Here is a 22,704-nt window from a genome sequence, read left to right on the forward strand (position 1 = left end):
ATCTACAGTTGAGGTCAGAATTATTAGTCCCCCTGTTTATTTTTTCTCCCATTTTCTGTTTAACAGAGAGAAGATTGTTTCAACACATTTCTAATCATAATAGTTTTAATAACTCATCTCTAATAACTGATTTAATTTATCTTTGTCATGATGACAGTAAATAATATTAGACTAGATATTCTTCAAGACACTTCTATACAGCTCAAAGTGACATTTAAAGGCTTAACTAGGTTAATTAGGGTAACTAGGCAGGTTATTGTATAATGATGGTTTGTTCTGTAGACAATATAGCTTAAAGGAGTTAATCATTTTGACCTTAAAATGGTGTTTAAAAATTAAAAACTGCTTTTATTCTAGCCGAAATAAAACAAGTCAGACTTTCTCCAGAAGAAAAAATATTATCAGACATACTGTGAAAATTTCCTTGCTCTCTTAAAAATAATTTGGGGAATAAAAAAACAAAAAAAAAAAAATCAAAGGGGGCGAATAATTCTGACTTCAACTGTATAAGCAACTTTTAAACAAACCTAATTATTTAAAACTATACCATATATCAGCATTTATTGTCAGACCAGATGTTAAATAACCAGTTACAATGAAAAATGTGTACAAATGATTAACTTAAAAAATGGTTAAGTTAATAAATAACGTTCGAGTGAGAGACGCACAGTGTTTGGTAAAGACACATCTGTACACTTAAAAGGAATAGTTAACTTTGCACACTGTATTTTTGACAAAAACAGGTTTTAGTGAGGTGTGAAGGCAGAGATGACTCAATTTCCCTGAAGCGAATGTAAATATTTGCACACTGCAGGACAAGGCGATTTTATCCAAGAAACGACAGCATGGAGAAAAACAGCAAAAGTCTTTCCATTTAGCATCACAGAAACTACTGAAGTGTACTTGTGAAGTATTAAAAACTTTATAGGCAAAGCGTCAACAAAAAGTGCATGACTCAAATACATACAGAACACATACACACACACACGCACACACACACACACACACACACACACACACACACACACACACACACACACACACACACACACGCACGCACACACACACACACACGCACACACAAATATATAATTATATACACATACAAACACACACACACACACACACACACACACACAAATTCATATGAAATGTGCAGGAAAATAAATTGAATAGAGTTGAAAGCAGAAGTGTACATACACTATAAAAAGGCACATAACCATATAAAAAGGTCAGATGTTAATACGACTAAACTTTTTCACTTTTAGGTAAGCGAGGGTTATCACGTGTTTCTGTTTTGCTTAATAGCAGAATAATGAGAGAAATATTTGTTAAGAAATTGTTATAACTTTTCTTGAAAGTCTAGTTTACATACAGTAAGATTATTCTGCCTCTGAAAAAGCTCAGATGATTGTGTCAAGGTTTTGGAAGTTTCTGATTGGCTAATTGACAACACTTGAGTTAACTGGAGGCACAACTGTAGCGTAGTATTTAAGGGAAAGCTCAAACACACTGCTTCCTTGTGTGACAACATGGAAAAATCAACAAGCCAGAATCAACAACAAAGCCAGATTACAATGTGCTATATTACACTGGGAAAAAGACATGTCTAGTAATTTTTTTTTGGAGACATGTCCTGTGGTCTGATGGAGCTAAGATTGAACTGTTTGGCCATAATGAGCAGTGTTACATTTATAGGACAAAGGGGAAAGCTTACAAGCCTAGGAACACCATCCCAACTGTGAAGTATGGGGGCGGCAGCATCATGTTGTGGGGCTGTTTTGCTGCAGGAGGGACTGGTCCACTTCACAGCATAGATGGCATCATGAAGACAGAACATTATGTAGAAATACTGAAGCAACATCTCAAGACAAATGGGTCTTCCAGACAGACCATGACCCTAAGCATACTGCCAAACTAGTTAAAATGTGCTTTAAGGACAACAGAGTGAATGTTTTGGAGTGGCCATCACAAAGCCCTGATCTCAATCCTATAGACAAAATGGGCTTGAAAAAAGCTTGTGCCAGCAAGACAGCCAACAAATCTGACTCAGTTACACCAATTCTGAGGAATGGGCCAAAATTCCTGTAAACTATTGTGAGAAGCTTGTGGAAGGAGACCCAAAACATTTGAGCAAAGTTACACAGTTTAAAAGCAAAGCTAAAAAAAAAAAACAAGGAAATGTGTGTAAACTATTGACTGTCTAGAAATTAATAAAACATTCTCCAAAAAAATGCACTCATTATTCTGGCATTTAGCAAATGTAAATCATTTAGGTAATCTCAACGGACCTAAAATAGTAAAAGTTTAATATGATTTACCACCAGACATTTTTTTAAAATGGTTATGTTCCTGTTTTTAGATTGTATGTTAACTTCTGGTTTCAACTGTACGTCTTGCTGTTCCCATGATAAAAGTGACGGCCTGTTTCCAGACATTAAAAAAAACACTGAGACATCACACTAATTCCAGCCAGTGGGTCAAAATATCGTGTTCATAAATCAGACTTCATTTCCTTGATGACATGTCAGAAATCACAAGCACAAAGATGTCCTTGCTGTGCAGAATATGACAGTCTCAATATGACCCTCATTTGTTGTGTTTTTAAAGTTAGCATAAACTCTCAGAGGAGGCTTTCGAGTTGATGGCGATAGTAGGCACGCTGGTTCTCGTCTTGTGAAACTCTACAGAATTGCACTTTGCTTTAACGTTTTTCTTAAAACAGTTAAACTTTTTGGGAGAGACAGTCTTTTCTTTATCAACTCTGCATCCGATGCTGTCTTCAGGTACCACCTCACGACAATCCTGGAGCACACAAGTGCCGTTTGCTTTTGTTTTTAAATGGTTCCATGGTATTTTCTGAGGACTCTGGGAATTTATCGCCAGTTCCCCAGCGTTCTGTGTATCATGATTAAGAGTACAAACTCCAGTCGTGTCAGGCGAAGAGCAGCGTTGAACATCTGGAAACTGGATGTGAGCAGGACGGTTCTGGCTCTCTGGTGGAGATGAACTGGGGACACATGCACTGATGTAGGACTCCGTCTCTGTTTGCTGTTGTGAAATGTGCATTGCATGCATACCACAGCCCCCACTGAAACATCGATGAGCAGCTGGCCTTGATATTTGGCTTGGTGTGCAATGCTGGAAGTGGCCACTGTTGGTAGGAGCATGGATCATATCCCGGTTTAGACACGCAGGTAAGTGATTGGACTGTTTAGTAGCACATTGGGTTTCTCGAGATTGGCCGCAAGGATGGCAAGCAGTTCTTTGTCGCTCCCGAATATATTGATGCATTGAGTTCTCACAGGTACACCTTGTATTGAAAGCGTACTGATGGAGATGTGAATGTTCTGTGGCTTGCACGCCATTTTCAAACTCATGTTTGGGTTCTTCATGGGATGCACACAAGGTTGCATCATCATGAAGAGAAGTGATGTTATTCTGCAGCTGCGTGCAGGCTTCTTGTTCCTCATCTGAGGCCTTTCCCTCATTTCTGACATTCGCCGCTAAGGGTTCAAGCTCATAGTGTTCATGCTTGGTTGTGTAGCAAGCACCAGCTTTACCTTGGTTATTCACAGTAGACTGGTTTTCAGATGTACGCTCTGCACACTGCAGCTTCTTTGGCAATGGAATTTGCCCACAAGTGCCTTGGGGTCCAAGCAGGCGGCACATGCATTGAAAGAAAAATGTGGCAAAGGCCCAGCTAATGCACATGATTAGCATGAGGAATGTGCCCAGTTGGGTATACGCCAGAACAGTGGACGGCATCATCATTGCACCAGCAACAAACGTAGTCAATGCTGCCATCGCTATAGCCGAGCCCATCCTGCTCAAGGAGAAAACCACCTTCCCCTCCCTGTCTGGTTCTGGAGCAAGGCGGTACGCCACTCCATAATGTACAGCAAAGTCCACAGAAAGCCCTACAGCAACTGATATGGTCACTGATTCCAGCACATTCAACTCCCAGCCCAAAAGCACCAGTGAGCCGACTGTAACAAATATAGTTCCGGCGATGGATATAATGGCGTAGAGGCTGATGATGATGTTCCAGGTGGTCAGGAGCATAACACTGAAGGCCACCACCACTGACAGTGCCATAGCAATTAAAGTCCCGTCGGATAAGCTGTCCTGTAGGTCGTAGAACTCCAGGTTGCTTACAAACCACCCATAGCTAAGTCCTTCAGGAGCATCTCTGAGCTCCTCCTGAATCCAAGTATCAACTTCCCTGTAAAACTGGTGCATCTTCTCGTAGGCCAGAGTAAAATGGTAGGTACTTTGAAACTCGAGTACGATAGCTCGAATGGTGTCATTTATGTCAAACCTTGGTCCTGGAGTCTTGCTGTCAAGGTGGTAGATGGTGCTTCGGTCGAGCTCCATAATCGCCCGTTTGATGCACAACTCAAAGACGTCTTGTCTGTAGGGGAACGTGGATTGGCTACAACAGGGATAAACAGAGGCTTCTTCGCAGTCTTGGTTTTCCATCCACTGCTTGAAAGTCTCCATGAAGCAGCTTGTGAAGTCTTGCTCCTCGGATTGGTAAACGAAGCTCTGGTTTCTGAGCTTCTGGCAGAAATTGAGAATCCATACTTGACTCGCTGGACTCGCAATGTTGAAGGTTGTGTCAAGAGTTAGCTTTCCCTTGTTTTTAGGGTTTAGCGGATCTCCGCTGTCAATCGGTGTAACCCCCCAAATGATTGTAATCGGCATGTGTAGGTCTTCCCCATGGTTGACCCGTTCAAACATGAAGAGTTTTTTGTACTCCGCATCATAGCGTTCAAAGGGATGCGAGGAGCGAAACACTTGAAATTCTGAGAGCTCCAAAGAGGGAAGTTTCATTTTGGGATTTACGCAAACCACATAAGCGCCACCTACTGTCAAAGCCAGGAACCACAAGAGCCACAAGTAGCGCAACTTGATCACGACACAAGGCAGAACTTTCTCGAAGAAAATCCTCGAGGCTTCAGAGATGCTAAAAAGACACTTGTTGACCACCTGGCACAGGCTTGTCCAAAACGTTGCAGCGCCCTGCGATTGATGGTTTTGTGTTCGTGAACATGTAAGAAGGTTAACCAGGTACCGCTCATGTAAGACCACCACAGCTGGCAACCAGGTAACCATCAGTATGTAGTTAACCAAGATAGCGGTTCCAGCATAGACACCGAAACATCGTATGGCAGTGATGTTGCTCACATAGTTGGCATAGAAGGCAGCAGCCGTTGTGAAGCTAGTGACAAACATTGAAAGCGCTGCATGCTGAAGTGTGATGCTCACCGTTTCAGAGAGCTCAGAATTAGGTTTGTCAAACTTTGTGTAATTCCAGACGTCGCAGAGCACAAATGCATCATCAGCCCCAATTCCTACTAGGATGATGAGCGCTGTTAGGTTCATGAAAGGGAAGAAATCAAAGTTGAAGACCACTCGATATAGGAAATAAGAAACGATGAGCGAACTGATGATCGCAAACATCGTCATAAGGGTGATGAACATGGATCTCGTGTAGACGCACATGACCACCAAGACGATGACAATAGCTATTGCGGGATACATGGTATCTGTCAGGAGGTAGTCCTGAAACAAACTGTGTTTGATGCCAAATTCTATTCCCGTTATAGTCGTGATCCCATCCGAAGAGTTACGGTTCTCAAAGTTGTCCAAGTAAATGTTCATCATGGTCTCTCCTTTCTCTGTAGGAGCAAAGAGCATGCTGTATTTGAGGTTTGGTGGGAGGTAGTCTGTGTTCTTTGGATTCAGAAAGTCTTTGTCCACCAAAAAGTGGAAAATCTGATACACAGCGTTGTATTTTGTACACTTCCGCGGCAGGTTGCCACACTTGAGGTCCTTTTTTCGGGTGGTCATGTCCCAGCATTCAGGACCGAGGGTACCGTTGTGGTAAAATTTAGCACAGGAGCGCAGGATATTCAGGGTGTGAGAAACGTCTCGCTCTGTGATCTTCTGGCAGGAAGATTTGTTTGTAAGGACGGCTATGTAGTTTCCGAGGGTCCAGCTGGGACAGCAGGAGGCAGCAGTGGTGCGCTGACACAGATCCAGATACTGGGGATGAGACCGAACCTGAAGAAACAGACATAAAGAGAGAAAGATTAAAGTTGTTTGCAATCTAAGCTTTAATGGCTTAATAGGTCAAATAGATCAAAGATCGGGCAAAGAGAATTTATTATAACACATTATAAATGTTAGAAATGTGTAGTTCCAGAGGGCTGCACAATATATCGTTTCAGCATCAATATGGCAATGCGTAAATCTGCAACAGTCACATTGTAGAATCTGCAATGTAGGGTCGTGATTATGGAGCCGCAGTTCAGAACATGACATTTTTTTTTACCTTTTATTGACAATTTTTTACCACAATTTATCATTTACATGTGTTTTAAGGCCTGTGGCTGTGTGAGCATACTTTTATTTATTTATTTATTTGACATGGACATCACAATTACACCGGACAACCAAATGCATTTGTTTAAGTGTTTTAGCAAACTTGCTAATTCTCAACACCTGTCCACAGGAGGCTTAATATTGACAAAATAGAAATATAATAAAACATACATAACATTACAATTCTTTACATAAAATTACTGCAGGCAAAAGCAAAGATGACATGATCCAACCAACTAACAGTAGACTATTTGTGCAAACACTGCTGTTTTGTTTTTAACCACTTTTTAAGAGCACTACTAAAAATATTTAGATTACTTTCTGATTTTAAGCTAACCGGTAAATCATTCCACAGTTTGGCTCCCTTTACAGAGAAGACGGATTGACCAAACGAGGTCTTACACTTTGGCACTAGACAGTCACCGTTAGCAGTGGCCCGTGTGACTCTGTGGGAGGTTTGATGCCGATTGATTAGCTTAGAAAACAGGATCGGAACATGATTATTTAAACATTTAAAAACCAATTTAAGATAACTAAATTGAATAAAACTATCAAAATTAAACAGGTTATGTTTACATAAAACATCACAATTATGCCATCGCATAGGCTTTAAGTCCATAAATTGAACTGCTTGTTTATATATTGAGTCATTAGGCTTCAATGTAGTTAAAGAGGCTTGTGACCAAGATGTAATGCAATACGTCAAGTGAGAGAATATCATTGTGTGCATGTATAATTTTGCAGTGTGATATGTTAAAAACCTTCTAATAAAACGAAAACAGTTTAGACTTGGCTTAACTTTCTTACTTAAATTTTTAACATGACTATCAAATTTTAAATTAATGTCCAGAATTATGCCAAGATACTTAAACTCATTTTACTCATTTTGAGATACTTAAACTCATATCAAGCAAGTTTAAAGCATTCAGTCACAGCAAATTGCATCATTTGAAACTTTAATAAAAAATATTTTATTAAACTATTTGATAACACCAATGGTCCGTTAGTTAATGCTAGTTAATGTATTTACGAAAACAAACCAGCAATTACTAATACATTTATTACATCTTTGTTAATGTTAGTTAACGTTATCTAAGCTAAATGACTTAAATTAATGTTAGCATTAGCTAATGCTAACGAGAACAACTTTGGATTTTAATAATGTAGTAAATGTTGAACTATGATTAATAAATTCTGTACAAGATTATTCATAATTAATGTTAGTACATACATTAACTACTGGACCATTATTTTTAAGTGTTACCAATTATTTATACAATGAAGCTAATGCAGAGCTATTTTATACATTGATTATTCAATTTCTGCACCTGAATTCTTACCAAAAAGAGCTATTTAAGTCATCTGGTGATCTTGTATTCATATCACTATATATATATATATATATATATATATATATATATATATATATATATATATATATATATATATATATACAGGGTTCAACGCTAAGAATATTTTCTGCTGGTCGGATTGGACCAGTGGTTCAGATTTTTACTTGCCCTGCCAAAATTTTCACAGGCCCCGCACCAAAAAAATTATAATAAATTATAGCTATTCCTTAGACACATATTTTAAATAATGTGTCAAAAATAATTTCTGTGAATCTAGAATTTAAATATTTAAAAAATGTTAAAATATTTAGCTGTAAAATATAGCAGTATGGAAAATGTGCATGTATTTTATTGCAAAACAAAAGGTGGCCGACTTAAAAGTGACGGCAAACTATGCAAAACATCACTTTTTTTTCATGGTGTTGTACCCATGTAAATGTCTGTTTCCACAATGTTAGAAACAGATGTTTTCTTTTAGCCTCATGATTTGATGTGGCTGTTGTGTTGTTGTCTCTTCACTGTACTGGTTTTTACCAGGTTATAGAAAAAAATAACGGGCTCACAACATCCAATCAGATTAGAGGAGCTGAAAACCAATATGGTGTTTACGACTTCACAGAGAAGGTAACATCCAAAGACTTAAAAGAACAAATTATTTCTTGATTCTAAGACTGTAATTGCACGCATTTGACAAATTCTCAAAGGCAAATCAAAATGTAATGACATGGCAGCACTGGTCCGATCGGGCAAGTAACCATTCTGTCTACTGTCCCGAGCATCTCTCACGCTGGCCCCGGGCCATAGGGCAGTCCTTATTGTTGAGCCCTGATATATATATATATATATATATATATATATATATATATATATATATATATATATATATATATATATATATATATATATATTTATATCCAGTCTCATGCAGCCCTATTTAAATCCCATTGCAAAAACTGATGTAGTACTGAACTTCTTTGGCGTAGTTTAATTATTCAATTTGGCTGGGAGGTTAATAACACATTTTTCAAAGCACATATATTAATATCACTTTACATGAACATCAAATTTAATACTTTTACCAAAAAATTTAAAGTTTATAACACATGGTTACATAACAATAAAAAATACATCAATAACATGTTTTTAATGGATCCACATTTAAAAATAAGGACTTCTTTTAGACTTCTCCATATGAAAAGCATGGCCTCCCATTAAAAACAGGGCAATGTAAAAGTATATGTTTTATATTTATGGATGGTATTACAATACTGGCATTTAGGAGCAGCTTCTGCTTTAAGGAAAGGTCCATGAGTAAATCTAGTGTGTCTGAAACATCAGTAAAACAATCAAGCATGTGAAAATGGTATGATCATTTCTGTATATGTAAAGCAATACTACATACCCGCGTATTGTCGAAATTGCACATGGATTTAATGGCCTGTATATTCCACAAGTTCTTGCCCTCAGCAGAAGCAAATACGATCCGGGAATAGCTGTCACCTGGAGAGAGACAATGTTTAGTAAATAAAGCAGAAACCAGAATCCTTCCTCCACCGTCCACTAGATGGCAGATTTGATCAATATCAACACATCTCACTTCAATACAGTGTGCATTTCATACATTTCTGCTTCCTTTTGGATTCTATCAATAAGACTTTTGTTAATGCACACAAAACAAGTTTGAGTCATAAATATAAACACAAACAAACGTCACAGAAATCAAGCTCTATACAAAATGATTGTATATGTATGAATCTTTAATACAACATTTAAAATGAAGTTAATAAATATTCTTAATCCAGTCGTTAAAATGCTATTATTAATATACTATGTAATATTAAAATATAATAATAGTAAAGCAGTTAACTATGTATGTTTTCATCATCATAATTGTATAATATATATGTATAGTGATGATTACAATTATACTTGCACAAAGCATGGTTATTGATTTAACTTACAACGAAAATGCATCAACCACCATTTAAAAATTTAACTTTGTTTCGAAGTATTTTTTTTTTACAAGATAAATGAACACTTATAAATTAAACTGATAAAAAATGAGAGTAAATACATTTAGAAAAGACTTTCATATCAAATAAATGTAGTTTTGAAGTTGCATTAATCAAATAATCCTGTAAAAATGACATTTTGTTTGTAAAATATTTTATAAATACTTTATATACTCTACATTTTCTATTACGAAAACAAAATAAGCTTGACTCTAAGCTTCATAGGGTACAGTAAATTACATTTTTAATACACACATTAAAAATGAATAGATATTTGAATCTATATGATGTAATGTAATGTCCAGGCATCCACTTGGATGATGCGACGGCAGCCACAGGACAATGGTGTCAATGTTTTGGACAAGATGGGAATGATTGGGACGCCATGATGGGTAAGCCATCTCCATTCCATGAGAATTTGGCCAGGACAATGGGGTTACCTACTTTTTACCAGAAGTGTCATGGGATTTTTTATGAGCACAGAGAGTCGGGACCTCAGTTTACCATCTCATGTGAAAGGCAGTGCTCACTGAGCAGTATAGTGTCCCCTTCACTATACTGGGGCATTAGGACTCACACAGACCAGAGGTTGAGCCCCCCTCCCGGCCTCACTAACACCACTTCCAACAGCAACCTAGCTTTCCCATGTGGTCTCCCATAGTCATTATTGTATGTACTGACCTGGTACATCACAGAAGAAACTATCTTTGCTGAAGTCCCACTCCGCTTGTCTTTTCTTTCGATCGTAATGATCTTTGGACCACCGGTCATCTTGGTGACTGAAATACAGAAAAAGGAGCGTATTTAGAAATAAAATAGATGCATTTAACATGTTAACATGTTTTTTGTGTGTATTAAATGAATTAAATGAAAATTTGTTTTTTGAAATTTAAAGTCCACATTAGGGTTGGGCGATGTTGACCTATTTGGCATCGTATGATGTCTAATGTGAAACATCGCGATGGACGATGGCATCGTCGTCGTAGGCGGAGGTTGTTGTTAAATATCATTTAATTCATTAACGATTAATTAATTGTAGCCTACCGTTTTTACTACCTGACCCACATGGTCTTTGCTTCACCCATAACCAAACCATAAATAAACTTACACACAAATGACCCCCTGTCAACCACTTTATTTCTGAGGGACTCTGGCATGAACAGGCAGAGAGATCCGTGTCAGTATAATGGCTTTTCCCACAGCTGGTGGAGGAGACGAGAGTTCGTTTGGAGTTCACTTTAATTTGTATCGTGATTGATGATAACTTCCTTATTTTATTATTATTATGAGAAAAAAAAATAACAGGTAAAGATGCTCGGGCTTAATTGTTTTGGTCGCATATGCGCCTGAAATTTTATCTATGCGACCTGAATGAATGAATTTATATATTTAACAGGGACAGTGCACAAAGATTACATTAACCTCAAAGAGGAAAGATGCATTGTGCCAGGTTGTAGCAGGATTGCTAATTTGCACCTGCAGTCCCTGCACAGGTTCAAATTAAGACAATAAAATCCAATTAAAAAGTCAGTTTAAAACATTCAGGCATAATCACATATAAACTAAAACACTGACAACTCAAAAACATCTCACTCAGTGTGAACAAATTTGATTTGACACAAACCACCTCCAAATCAGGCGTGAAAACAGGCGTGTGATTATTTCTGTTGGGAGAGAATTCCATAGATTTGAGCCTTTATAAAATAAAAGAGGATTGACCAAAAGAGGTCTTGCGTCTAGGGACAATACATTCCCCTCTTACTATTGACCTTATTCTCCGCAGACGAGCGGGCGCTGCCATTTGAACCTTTTTGGCACGAGACTTCCGCTCTCATTCACTTCCATTCATTTATAGACAATAAAAACTGCTCGTTTCGCTTTTTGATGTTGCAAACTGATATTTCCTTGATATATTATTCTACTTGGTCTGTGTAGTCATGCAAACATTTGTTTGTAGAGCATGTAGTTTGACCATTTTCTGCCGTTTATTATTCCTAGTCATTTCTCCCATAGGCGACTGAAACGTTCTAAGACAATCGCGAAAACAGGCGCACTTCCGCATTTTAGAATAAGGTCAATAGAACGCGTCAAACGCAATGTTTTCTCTGATTTGAAATTTTTTAAAAATGTAACGACGGAGCAGAAAGATTGTGAATAATTTTAAAAACAAATACTGGAATATTTAATAGTATTATCAAAACTTAAGAAACTATGCTTTTTTAAGATGTTGCAGTGATGGTACAACCGAGGCTTTTTATCATGAATTTTAAGTGCTCTCTTGTATAATGGTTCCAACGGTGTTAAAGATGATTTACATGCCTGAGACCAGCTCGTTATACAGTACAACAAATGTGGAACAATCAAAGTATTAAAATATATACCAGAGGCCTCAAATGTCAGAGAATCTCTGATATATTTTAAATTTCTTCGATTAAATCTCAGTATGGTAGCAAGTTTTTTAATTTGAGTTTTTAAATTAAGGTTTGAGTCCAACATGATGCCTAAATATTTGAATTCAGTGATATTTTTTATACTTTGCCCATTTATAAAAATTTCCAAAACATTTCCAACTTTGCACCTATTTGAGAAAAACGCATGGATACCGTCTTTTCAACATTTAAGGTAAGATTTGATTTTTGCAACCATTTAAAAACATTTTGCATTTTATTTGTTAATTTAGTAGCAACTTCTGTTGGATTTTTTTTTGTTTGGATTGTGAACTTGCTGAAGTAAAAAAGCCTGCAATCCTTGCCCCGCATTTGTGCTTTTCTTATTGGCCCACTGCTCTAGAACAGAACGCGAATGATTGGCTGATATCAGTTGTCAATCACTCAGTCAATGCCTTCTGCTTTCAGATGGCAGGAGCTACAACCGCGAAAATGTGAAGCGCTGAAGATGACAGAATGAAAATAACGTTGACAGATTTAGTTTTAAAAAACACCTACAGTTACTAATAATGGCACATCTTATTAGTGATCATGTGCTGAATGTTAATCCATCATTTACACTTTTCCAAGAGTAGATAAAAGACTTCCAGTGGCTTCAAGTCCGCTATGAAAATAACTAAAGCCATTCACTGTAAAGTCTGTAGGACGGGGTTTGCAGGTAACAGCGTTTGCCACTGAATCTACACATTTTAAGCGTGAGAGGTGCTGTATAGTCCTTCATTTAATCCTCACGATGCTGTCAGCCGTGCAAGTGGCAGCTATGTGTAAAATTTAACACAGCTCATGAAAAGACCGTTATTGCTATTAAGATGACATGCAAATAATAAGATATATATTAATATAAATGTGGGGCGGGGCGATGGATCGCGAAGCCGGCTCAGCATCGTGAAGTTTGTCGACCATCGGCAGTGGACGATGGCATTGTTGATTGGCCCAACCCTAGTCCACATGAACCACAAGTTGAGAACACTTTTCTTCATATTGTGATGCAGTTCCTAGAGAAACGGAATATTAAATGAGCAAACAGTGGGCGTGGCTTGTTTTTTTCTACTGTGAGCTGATTGGATGTAGTAAAGTAGGCATGTCTTTCAGAACGATGGGGAAAGGGGTTTGGGCAAAGTTATTACAACAGCCTCCTCCTCCTCCTCCTCACCACTTCTGTTTGTTGTCAAAACTGACAGCTGGAGGGGTGTGGTTAGATATGGTAGCCACGCCCAACACATCAGATAGACCTAATCCGAGAATTTAACTAAAAACAAACAGGAAGTGCATTTTCAGATTTCAATTAAAGATTACAAGGACAAACTATTGTTTCTTTTCTTAATGGCATGCACAGATGAATTCTTCACCACAAAACGAACAATATGAGGTCACAAAATCAGTATGGTTAGTTTAGATTTCATTTGTACTTTAAGACATTTTAAGAACCTGCAAAGTTTTTTTTGTCTGTAAAATTAAGTACACTATGTTGGAAGTCCTACAGAAAAATCCTCAAAATCAAGTGACACAAAACCACATTCAAGCAAGTCTCAAGCTGCGTCCCAAATCGCATACTTATGCACTATTCTACGCCATTTTGTAGTATAAACAGTGTAAGTAGTGTGTTCACACTGAAAACTCTAATAATAATAAGTGCACTTTAATTACCCGGATGATGCACTCATTCAGCCGCTAAAATGAAGTGTGTAATGATGGACACTTCACGCACTCAACGACCGCAGGTTTGCTCACGCAGCGGAAGGGGCGGAGCTATCGGCGCACATGTTGAATAACTTTATTTATTTTGGATGGTGAAAGCAAAATTCTCCTACGGGAGTGATTATAGCGCCTCCCGATGGTGAATGCGGCAATACTCACGGCAGGTATTATTTGGTAGTTCATTTATTTCACTGATTTGGCGACCGTCAAACGTCATCAGGGAAACGGTTTGAATTTCCTCTTAGTAAAAAAACATGTGTTCCACTTGGGACGCCACTACATACGTATACTATCCTGTTGAGTGTGTAAGTGCATAAGTACATAGTGCATGAGTGCATAGTGTATAGTGTGCCATTTGGGACGCAGCTTGAATCTTGTTAAATTTTGACAGATTTAATGAAACTTTTCCTAATCATTAATTCCTGAGCACCACTTTAAACCCTGCTCACGTTGTTGTCATTATAGGTCTAGATTATTATCATTATTACTGACGGAGGGCAGGAAGGCTGCTTACAGCACTTCCTGTTTCTTAGACAGGAAGTGCCTTTAATCAGAAGGAAGATGCCTGTGCGCATGCAAATTCGTAAAGACAGACAGACAGACGCTCTGTAAAAAACATTGACACTGTAAAACATATCGGTAAATTAGCAGATTACATATTTTGTGATTCATTTTTTTATTTTTCCCTTATTTATATATAATTTTGAATTGCATTATGGGAGCTTGATCTTATACACTTATTTCTCTATATATTATTTTTTTCTTTACACCATTTAGGTGGAGGTGACAAACTGCAAGCTTTGGATGTTTATATCAGTTTTATATCTTCTAAAAATGTATTTTCTCACTGTGTAAGCCTAACCCCCTTAAATTTTCAATGTTTTTAAGATTGCAGTCATTTGCTAAAAGCATTTACGTTTATTTTTTCCTCATTAATGTACACACAGCAGCAAATACTGACAGAAAAAACACAGAATTGTGGACATTTCTGCATTTATTAAAAAAGAAAGACTGAAATATCACATGCTCCTCAGTATGCAGACCCTTTGCTGTGACACTCATCTATTTAACTGAGCTGCTGACCATTTCTTCTCTTCATCCTTGAGATAATTCTACACCTTCATCCGGCTTTGATTATACTGACTGGACTTGATAGGAAAGCCACACAGCTGTCTATATAAGAGCTTACAGCTCACAATGCATGTCAGAGCAAATTACAATCATGAGGTCAAAGGAACTGCCTGAAGAGCTCAGAGACAGAATTGTGGCGAGGCACAGATCTGGACAAGCTTACACAAACATTTCTGCTGAACTGAAGGTTCATAAGAGCACAGTGGCCTCCATAATCATTCAATAGAAGACGCTTGGGATGAGCAGAACCCTTTCTAGAGCGGGCCATCTGGCCAAACTGAGCTGTCGAAGATGAAGAGCCTTGGTGAAAGAGGTGAAGAAGAACTCAAAGATCACTGCAGCTGAGCTCCAGAGATGCAGTCGGGAGATGGGAGAAAGTTGTAGAAAGTCCACCATCACTGCAGGCCTCCACCAGTCAGGGCAGAGTGGGCCTGACAGAAGCCTCTCCTCAGTGCAAGACCCACAAAAGCCCGCCTGAAGGACTCCAAGATGGAGAGGAATAAGATTCTCTGGTCTGATGAGACCAAGATAAAACATTTTAGCCTAGATTCTAAGCTGTATGTGTGGAGAAAAGCAGGCACTGCTCATCACCTGTCCAATACAGCCCCAACAGTGAAGCATGGTGGAGGCAGCATCATGCTGTGGGGGTGTTTTTAGTTCAGGGACAAGATGACTTTTTGCAATCGAGGGAAAGATAAGCATGGCTCAGTACAGGGATATCCCAGACAAAAACCTTCTCCAGAGTGCTCAGGACCTCAGACTGGGCCGAAGGATTACCTTCCAACAAGACAATGACCCTAACCACACAGCTAAAATAACGATGAAGTGGCTTCACAACAACTCCAAGACTGTTCTTGAATGGCCCAGCCAGAACTCTGACTTAAACCCAATTAAGCATCTTTGGAAAGACCTAAAAATGGCTGACAGAGCTGAAGGGGATCTGCAAGGAGAAATAGAAGAGGATCCTCAATCCAGCTGGGAAAAACATGTTGCATCTTTCCCAAAAGACTCACGGCTGTACCAGATCAAGAGGGAGCTTCTGCTAAATACTGAGGACCATGTGATATTTCAGTCTTTCTTTTTTTTAAATTTATAAATCTGTAAAAATGTCAACAATTGTGTGTTGTTCTGTCAGTATGGGCTGCTGTGTGGACATTAATGAGGAAAAAATGAACTTTTTCACTCTTTGTTATATTGCAGCCATTAGCTAAAATCATTTAAGGGCTTCTTCTGACTTGCTGTACCCACTGTAGATATTCTCATAAGCAGGGCTTTACATTAACACCTGCCAACCCGCCAAATGCAGGTAGATTTCAGCTTTGGCGAGTTAGACAGCCGCTCACACTAGCCACTTTGGCAGGTTGGAAATAATGTTTACATTTTAGTTTTCTTAAAGCAGGGTTCGACAATAAGGATGGCCCAATATGCGTGCAAATGTGATCTTAGAATCGAGAAGCAGCACGACTGACAAAAATAACTGTGTTCGCGCGAGCAAAAGCAGGTGAATACATTATGAGAGGATGACTGATTTTACTTTTTTGACCATTTACTTGCGCGAAACAGTGTGTAGAGAAAGCACAACTACTGCAATCGGTTCTCTTCGAAATAGACTAGACAAAAAGCGATGCTCGTGTAAGCAGCAAACCTTTTGTAAGCAGCTTTCGCTTTGTAAGTCACTGCTTTCGTTTTAATTATTCTCAGGCACGTGATCATCCTTTCATTATCACTCGTGGTGTTTCACCTGCTTTCTTTTGCTTACAGTTATTTTGTTAATATAGTTTAATCATCATTCTTTGCAATAGCATTGCTTTAATATAAGATTAACTCTCCATTTATGTGTAGTAACCACTGATCTGGGACCTTTAGCCAGGACAGATTACTGTGCATATTTTAGATGCATGACAATAGATCTTTTTAAATGACAATAAAAAAAAAAAGAAAAGAAAAGTTTGTCGAATAAACGTGCATGTATACAGCTATATTTGCTTGATTTGATTTATTTAAAATGTGTGGCTAAGAAATAATTATATCTTTTTGGTGTGGTCAGAGATAAATTTGGCAAATCCTTAATTTTGAGCCCTAAAAAGGTCGTGTGAAATAAAAACCAATTGCAATGCGACACAACCCATTTGCTCATGCACAGTGAGCAAGCTCACACACAAACAGTGAAATAAATGAGGAGGCATGTGGACAACACAACAACTAAATCAAGTCATTTTAGCATGTCAAAGACACATTTATTAATACAAAATATATTTTCCGAGCAACAAAATTGTGGCTAGTGAAAATGGCAAGTGGCCAGTAATGTTGGAAATCTACTAGCCACAGTGGCCGGTGATCAAACAAGTTAATGTTAAGCCCTACTTATAAATAACAATACTGATACTAACATCTAAAAAAAACTTTATTTTTAGACCATATTTGCGAATAAAACATAAATACAGGTCATGTCCCCTAATGCAAAACCACACACACACACACAATCACACAGTGCAATCACTCCATAGTTACCATCAATACTATCCCTCATCTAGTGCTGTTCTGGATGAAACCCAAAAGGAAAATGCAGTTCTCAGATAAGAAGTGTTACCTTTTGGCCTGCTCGTCTGCGTATTTGAATGGATAGTTTGCCAGTGTTGCCTTGTAGCCGGTGTTTTTCACCATGTTGTTCCACGTAACCAGTCTCTGTCCTATTGCAGTGCCTCTCGGCTCAAACCCCTAATGCAGACACAAAAACAAAATTACGCAATGTTGCATCTTCGAAGCAATGTTTCCTTCCAAAGATGAGAAGTAAATTAACGCACAAAACTGCAATATAAATTTGTGAATGAAGCAGCATTTCTACCCAATGAGGCAAAGAATACATAATGGTCACTTCCTGATGAACTGGAGTAAATATCAGCCAGAGAAATTTAGTTTTAAAAGCCACTAATGCTGCATGATTAATCTAATTATTATCACGATTACGATATTCGTGGCCCGTGATAAATAATTAAATATCGTCGCGATTTTACAGTATAAAGACCCGTTATTTTTATGATGGGAGTTTACGGATTGTACTGCGTCACTGGCATGAGGTGACTGTGTCTAGATTGCAAGTGTTTGTTTTTTCCGAGGAATGGAGTGTTGATCAGGTAGCCTTTGCTCCTGTTCAGTCCAAACTTCCCAAGATAACACAACAAACCTCATTAACCACCTTAAAAGCCACCACCTAGGGCCCTATCATACACCCAGCGCAGTGTGGCGCAAGGCGCGGTGCAGTAGTCTTTTGGTAGTTTGAGCTTGGCGCAAGAGTCGTTTTGAGGCTACGCTGTTTAAATAGCAAATGCATTTGCGCTCAGATGTGCGCCCATAGGCGTTCTGCTCTAAAAAGGAAGGCGATCTGAGGCGCACTGCTGGCGCGTCGCTATTTTGAGAAAATATAATAGATTTTTCATTAGACCAAAACAAACCCGGTCTAAACTCCAGAGCAGAGTTGCGCCTCGCTTACACACTGCTTAATACACACAAGAGAGCAATAGGCAAATATCTTTACATATGAAAAAATGTAAATATTAAGGATATATATAGGATATAATAAGAATAGATATAAGATATAAATATAAAGGATTAAAATATTACAAAACATATTATTTTCTAGCCTACATAAATATGAAAAATCACTGCTTTTATGTCTTCTTCATCTCTGGAGGCTTTTTCAGTTCATTCATAATAATTTGCTTTTGTATAATGTGATTATTATTAGCAGCATTATTTATTATATCCATATTTATATTTGTTTTATTAAAAACAAGCTTAAATTTGCCCACCTGTCAGGTTTTAGACCATATGGGGCACAGCATGTGTTTTAGGATATCTCTCAGGTTGAGCACACTTCGTTATTGTTGATTATTTATTCGTTTGCTGGAAATTAGAACTGAATTTAGAAATAGTTTTGAAACAAATATTTGCGCTTAACAAACGCAATTATTTATTTATAGATTGATGTCTGTGCGTAAAGGTTTCCCTATCCAAGAGCGAATGTGAAAGTAGATCTTTTATCTCTCATTCTCACGCAGTAGATGCTCTGTTTAACAGTTTTCTGTTAAAAAACTGTTGACTGTTTGCTTGTGAAATGCTCAGTTTTTCCACTTAGACTTACTTTACGTCCTGTAAATAGCGAATGCGCTCTTGGCGTGACGCAGCTGGCTCTTAAAGGGAATGGGAGATGAGACTCTAATTGGATTATTCTCAAAACACACCTATAACTCATTAAGAAAATAAACTCAACCCTTTTAGACCATGCGCCACGCGCAAAGCGGATTTTCCCCTCCTTAAATTAGCAAAAATGCGTTCTGACACGCCCTGAAAGCGTTTGCGCCCTGCGCTTTGCGCTCTGCGCATGGACCGTCAAAATAGAGCCCAAAGTGTCTGTCATCAGTGTGTTAATGAGCTCAGAAGAATTCTACTTTGCATTTTTCTATGCATTACTAACATCACTAAACCAGACAACATTTGTTTTATAAGTTAACCACACATTCATGGAGATTCAGCAGTTTTTTCCAACACGTTTCCCAGTCATGTAGACAGAAGACACTGTGTCCAATTGTTTCAATTTGTAAAAGTAATTTTGGCCCTGTTCATGAAGGTATTTAAGTTCGTTTTCATCAATCTGATGCAACTTTTAATATTTACAAGAAAAACAAATGTAATTAAAAGTTTCAGATCAATTAAACTCACTTTATGAAAAGACTAGCATATTCTATGCATTAAATAATGAAATAGATAACTAATTTTCTTTATTTACGATTAGACCATGCACTTTATTCTGTTTTACAGTTTTAATATGTAGATATGCTTTTTTCAAATATATTTCGTTTAACAAATATTTTAGATATATTAGACGCAAATAAGGAGTAAAGGACTGGTGAGAGTGTTATGCAATTAAATAACGCACGCCAAATGAAAAGAACAAAACTTCCACATTTCATGATGTGTGTGTGTGTGTGTGTGTGTGTGTGTGTGTGTGTGTGCGGTCTTTTACTGACAGTCGCGTGTGTGGATCTTGTCGGAGAATTTGTCGAAAAGTCCTACATGACGGTAATAGTTTGATTGCGGTGTTTACTTCAGTAATGCCACTAATATCTGCATACTCCACATGTCTTAACTCCATTTCTGTTTAGTTCAGTTCTGACTTTAGTCGGATTGAGGTAATCAAAAATCCCTGTTTGGAGCTTATGTAGGCCCACAGTTCAACATTCATGTTTAACTGAATAAACAGTGAGTAAACACAAGCACATCTTATTGAACATCATTTATTTTCATCACCAATGATCACAGTAGAACAGTTTCTCAAGCAGTTTGTGATGCATTTTAGAAACAGGAGATGAGCCCCTGGTCTAATGCGCCATCTGGCTTAAGAAACCTGTTCTCAAAGGGCGTCACACACTAGATGCGCCGCTCGGCACCACGACGCGCACATTCCCATGCTAGTTAAAATTAAACTAATTAGATGGCACTCTGTGGTGCTGCAGAAATATAAACTGTGTCCTGAGTCGTGACTGGGCGTCGCCGCCAGCCGCCGCCAGTGTGTGTACCCTGATAGAAACCCCCGTTCAGAATTCTGAAATGATTGGCCTTGCATGGCGCTACACGTCGCCGAGCGGCACTTCTGGTGTATGACCCCCTCTACTTTTATTCATTATTTGGGTAGCACACATATTCTAAATGTCTTCGGCAGAATTCAACTGAGCCATTTTAATCTAGATTAATTCCAAGATTACAGTGAGATTCATCTATATCTATATAGATAGATATCTATCTATATATCTATATATCTATATAGATAGATATCTATCTATATATCTATATATATATATATATATATATATATATATATATATATACACACACATATATATATATACATATACATATCTATATATACATATCTATATATATACACACACACACACACACACACACACACACACACACACACACACACACACACACACACACACACACACACACACACACACACACATCAAAAACAATCTATAGCCCTCATTAAATATTTCAATATTTTCCAATGTTTCTGCATGAAATGTTTCATTAAAAAAAGTACAAGTGAAAACAACACTATTAGCCCTCCAGTGAAGTTATTTTTGAAAAAAAAAAATTGTCAAAGGCTCTGTCAACAGAGGAAGATTTGTCTTTTTGAAAAATTTCCAGGCATATATGTGGATGGGTTTTCCATCTTTACTTAGCCCACACGGAATCTCCGCGCGCAGAATTCCACAGAATTCTGCAGATGTTTAGCTCATTATCAATTCTGTTTATTTACTTCAGTAAATGTGTAAATCTGAATTTATTCAGTTTTTATTCAGTAATTTATTACTTTTTATTTAATATATTAAGGTTTTAGTTATGATACTCCGCTGGATACTCACAAAATAATTCCGCAAAAATCCGCAGATTTTTACCAAAATTCTTAGTAGAAATAGCAAAAAAACGCCCGCAGATTCCGTCTGGCCCTGCTTATAATCTGCATCTTAAAACTGAGTCAACATCCTTCAAAGGCTCCAGCAAACGCTGGTTCTACTCACCTGCAGTGGGTTTGAGAAGTCAGGCAGATCAGGAACGAGGATCCCGACCAGAGCACAAACCACAATGAGGACAGTGCAAATCCCCAACACCACCACCGGCCAATCAGCAATCAGCTCTGCATAACTGCCAATGACATCAGAACATACATCATTTGTATACACAAGTCCTTTTATACTACAGAGCTGTCCCGTTCTATTCAATTGAAGTTTATTTGTATAGTGCTTTTCACAATAATTATGGGTAATACCGTATACAGTGCTTGATTCTGATTGGCTGATAAGGACACTAAAGTGTGCTGTTGTTTTCAGATATGATTTGAGGCCTGAAATATAACATATATGCAGTGCTCAGTATAACAGAGTGCATGCCCTTTTAATGGATCTTAATCCATAATATTTCAATCCATTTCTCAGTAAATATAAACAATTTATTTTGGTGCATTAAAATAAGAGTTTAGTCACTGAACATCTTAGGAAATAGAAAGATGTTACATTCAAACAACTGCAACAGTTTGACTAAGGGTGCTTTCACACCTGCCTTGTTTAGTTCGATTGAATCACACTAGAGTTCGTTTCCCCTTTTGGTGCGGTTCCTATGGGCAGGTGAGAATGCAGCAATCGTACTCGAGTGCGCACCAAAAGCGGACCAAATAAGCGTATCGAGACCTGCTTGAAGAGTTGGTCTTGGTACGCTTTCAAACGAACCCTGGAGCGGTTCGTTTGTGGTGAGAATATGATCCGTACTAAAACAGGTCCAACCGCAAAAAGTACTGCGCCTTTTGGACTAATTCTGCTGCCGTAGGCCGATGCGCTGTGCATTATGGGATATGGAGGAAAAATATTTGTTGACATCGCTTTACCAACAGAGAGAGAGAGAGAGAGAGAGGGGAAAACATTACCTGATGGATCGTTGGTAATATTTCCGCAAGATGACCATGTTGCAGTTTAGCTAAATTAATTCACGCCTCCTCCTGAAGTGACGAGCGATGCATTAAACACTGTTTTCCAGCCGCGGCCGCGCTTCATTTTTGTAATGTATAGTTTGTCTAAAGCAGGGATACAATCAGCCAGCGCAGTCGTCCCTCCA

The 22,704-nt window shown here is 38.1% G+C and overlaps 2 protein-coding genes across 3 annotated transcripts in view; both read right to left on the reverse strand.

The window, feature by feature from the left end:
- mia3 (MIA SH3 domain ER export factor 3) overlaps window positions 1-22,704 on the reverse strand; it is a 449,841-nt gene that overhangs the window by 102,175 nt on the left and 324,962 nt on the right. The window lies entirely within an intron of this gene.
- Window positions 704-22,704, reverse strand: part of disp1 (dispatched homolog 1 (Drosophila)) — a 156,624-nt gene continuing 134,623 nt past the window's right edge. The window contains exons 5-9 of one of the 2 annotated variants that reach the window (XM_087297843.1): window positions 21,618-21,741; window positions 17,621-17,748; window positions 10,436-10,533; window positions 9,145-9,242; window positions 704-6,069 (exon numbers count right to left, since the gene is read on the reverse strand). In XM_087297843.1, the coding sequence (XP_087153969.1) occupies window positions 2,611-6,069; window positions 9,145-9,242; window positions 10,436-10,533; window positions 17,621-17,748; window positions 21,618-21,741 (3,907 nt within the window). In that variant the 3' untranslated portion in view covers window positions 704-2,610. 2 annotated transcript variants of the gene reach the window in all.

This window comes from Danio rerio, chromosome 20, assembly GCF_052040795.2.
Source record: "Danio rerio strain M-AB ecotype USA chromosome 20, GRCz13ab, whole genome shotgun sequence".
Lineage (NCBI taxonomy): Eukaryota > Metazoa > Chordata > Actinopteri > Cypriniformes > Danionidae > Danio > Danio rerio.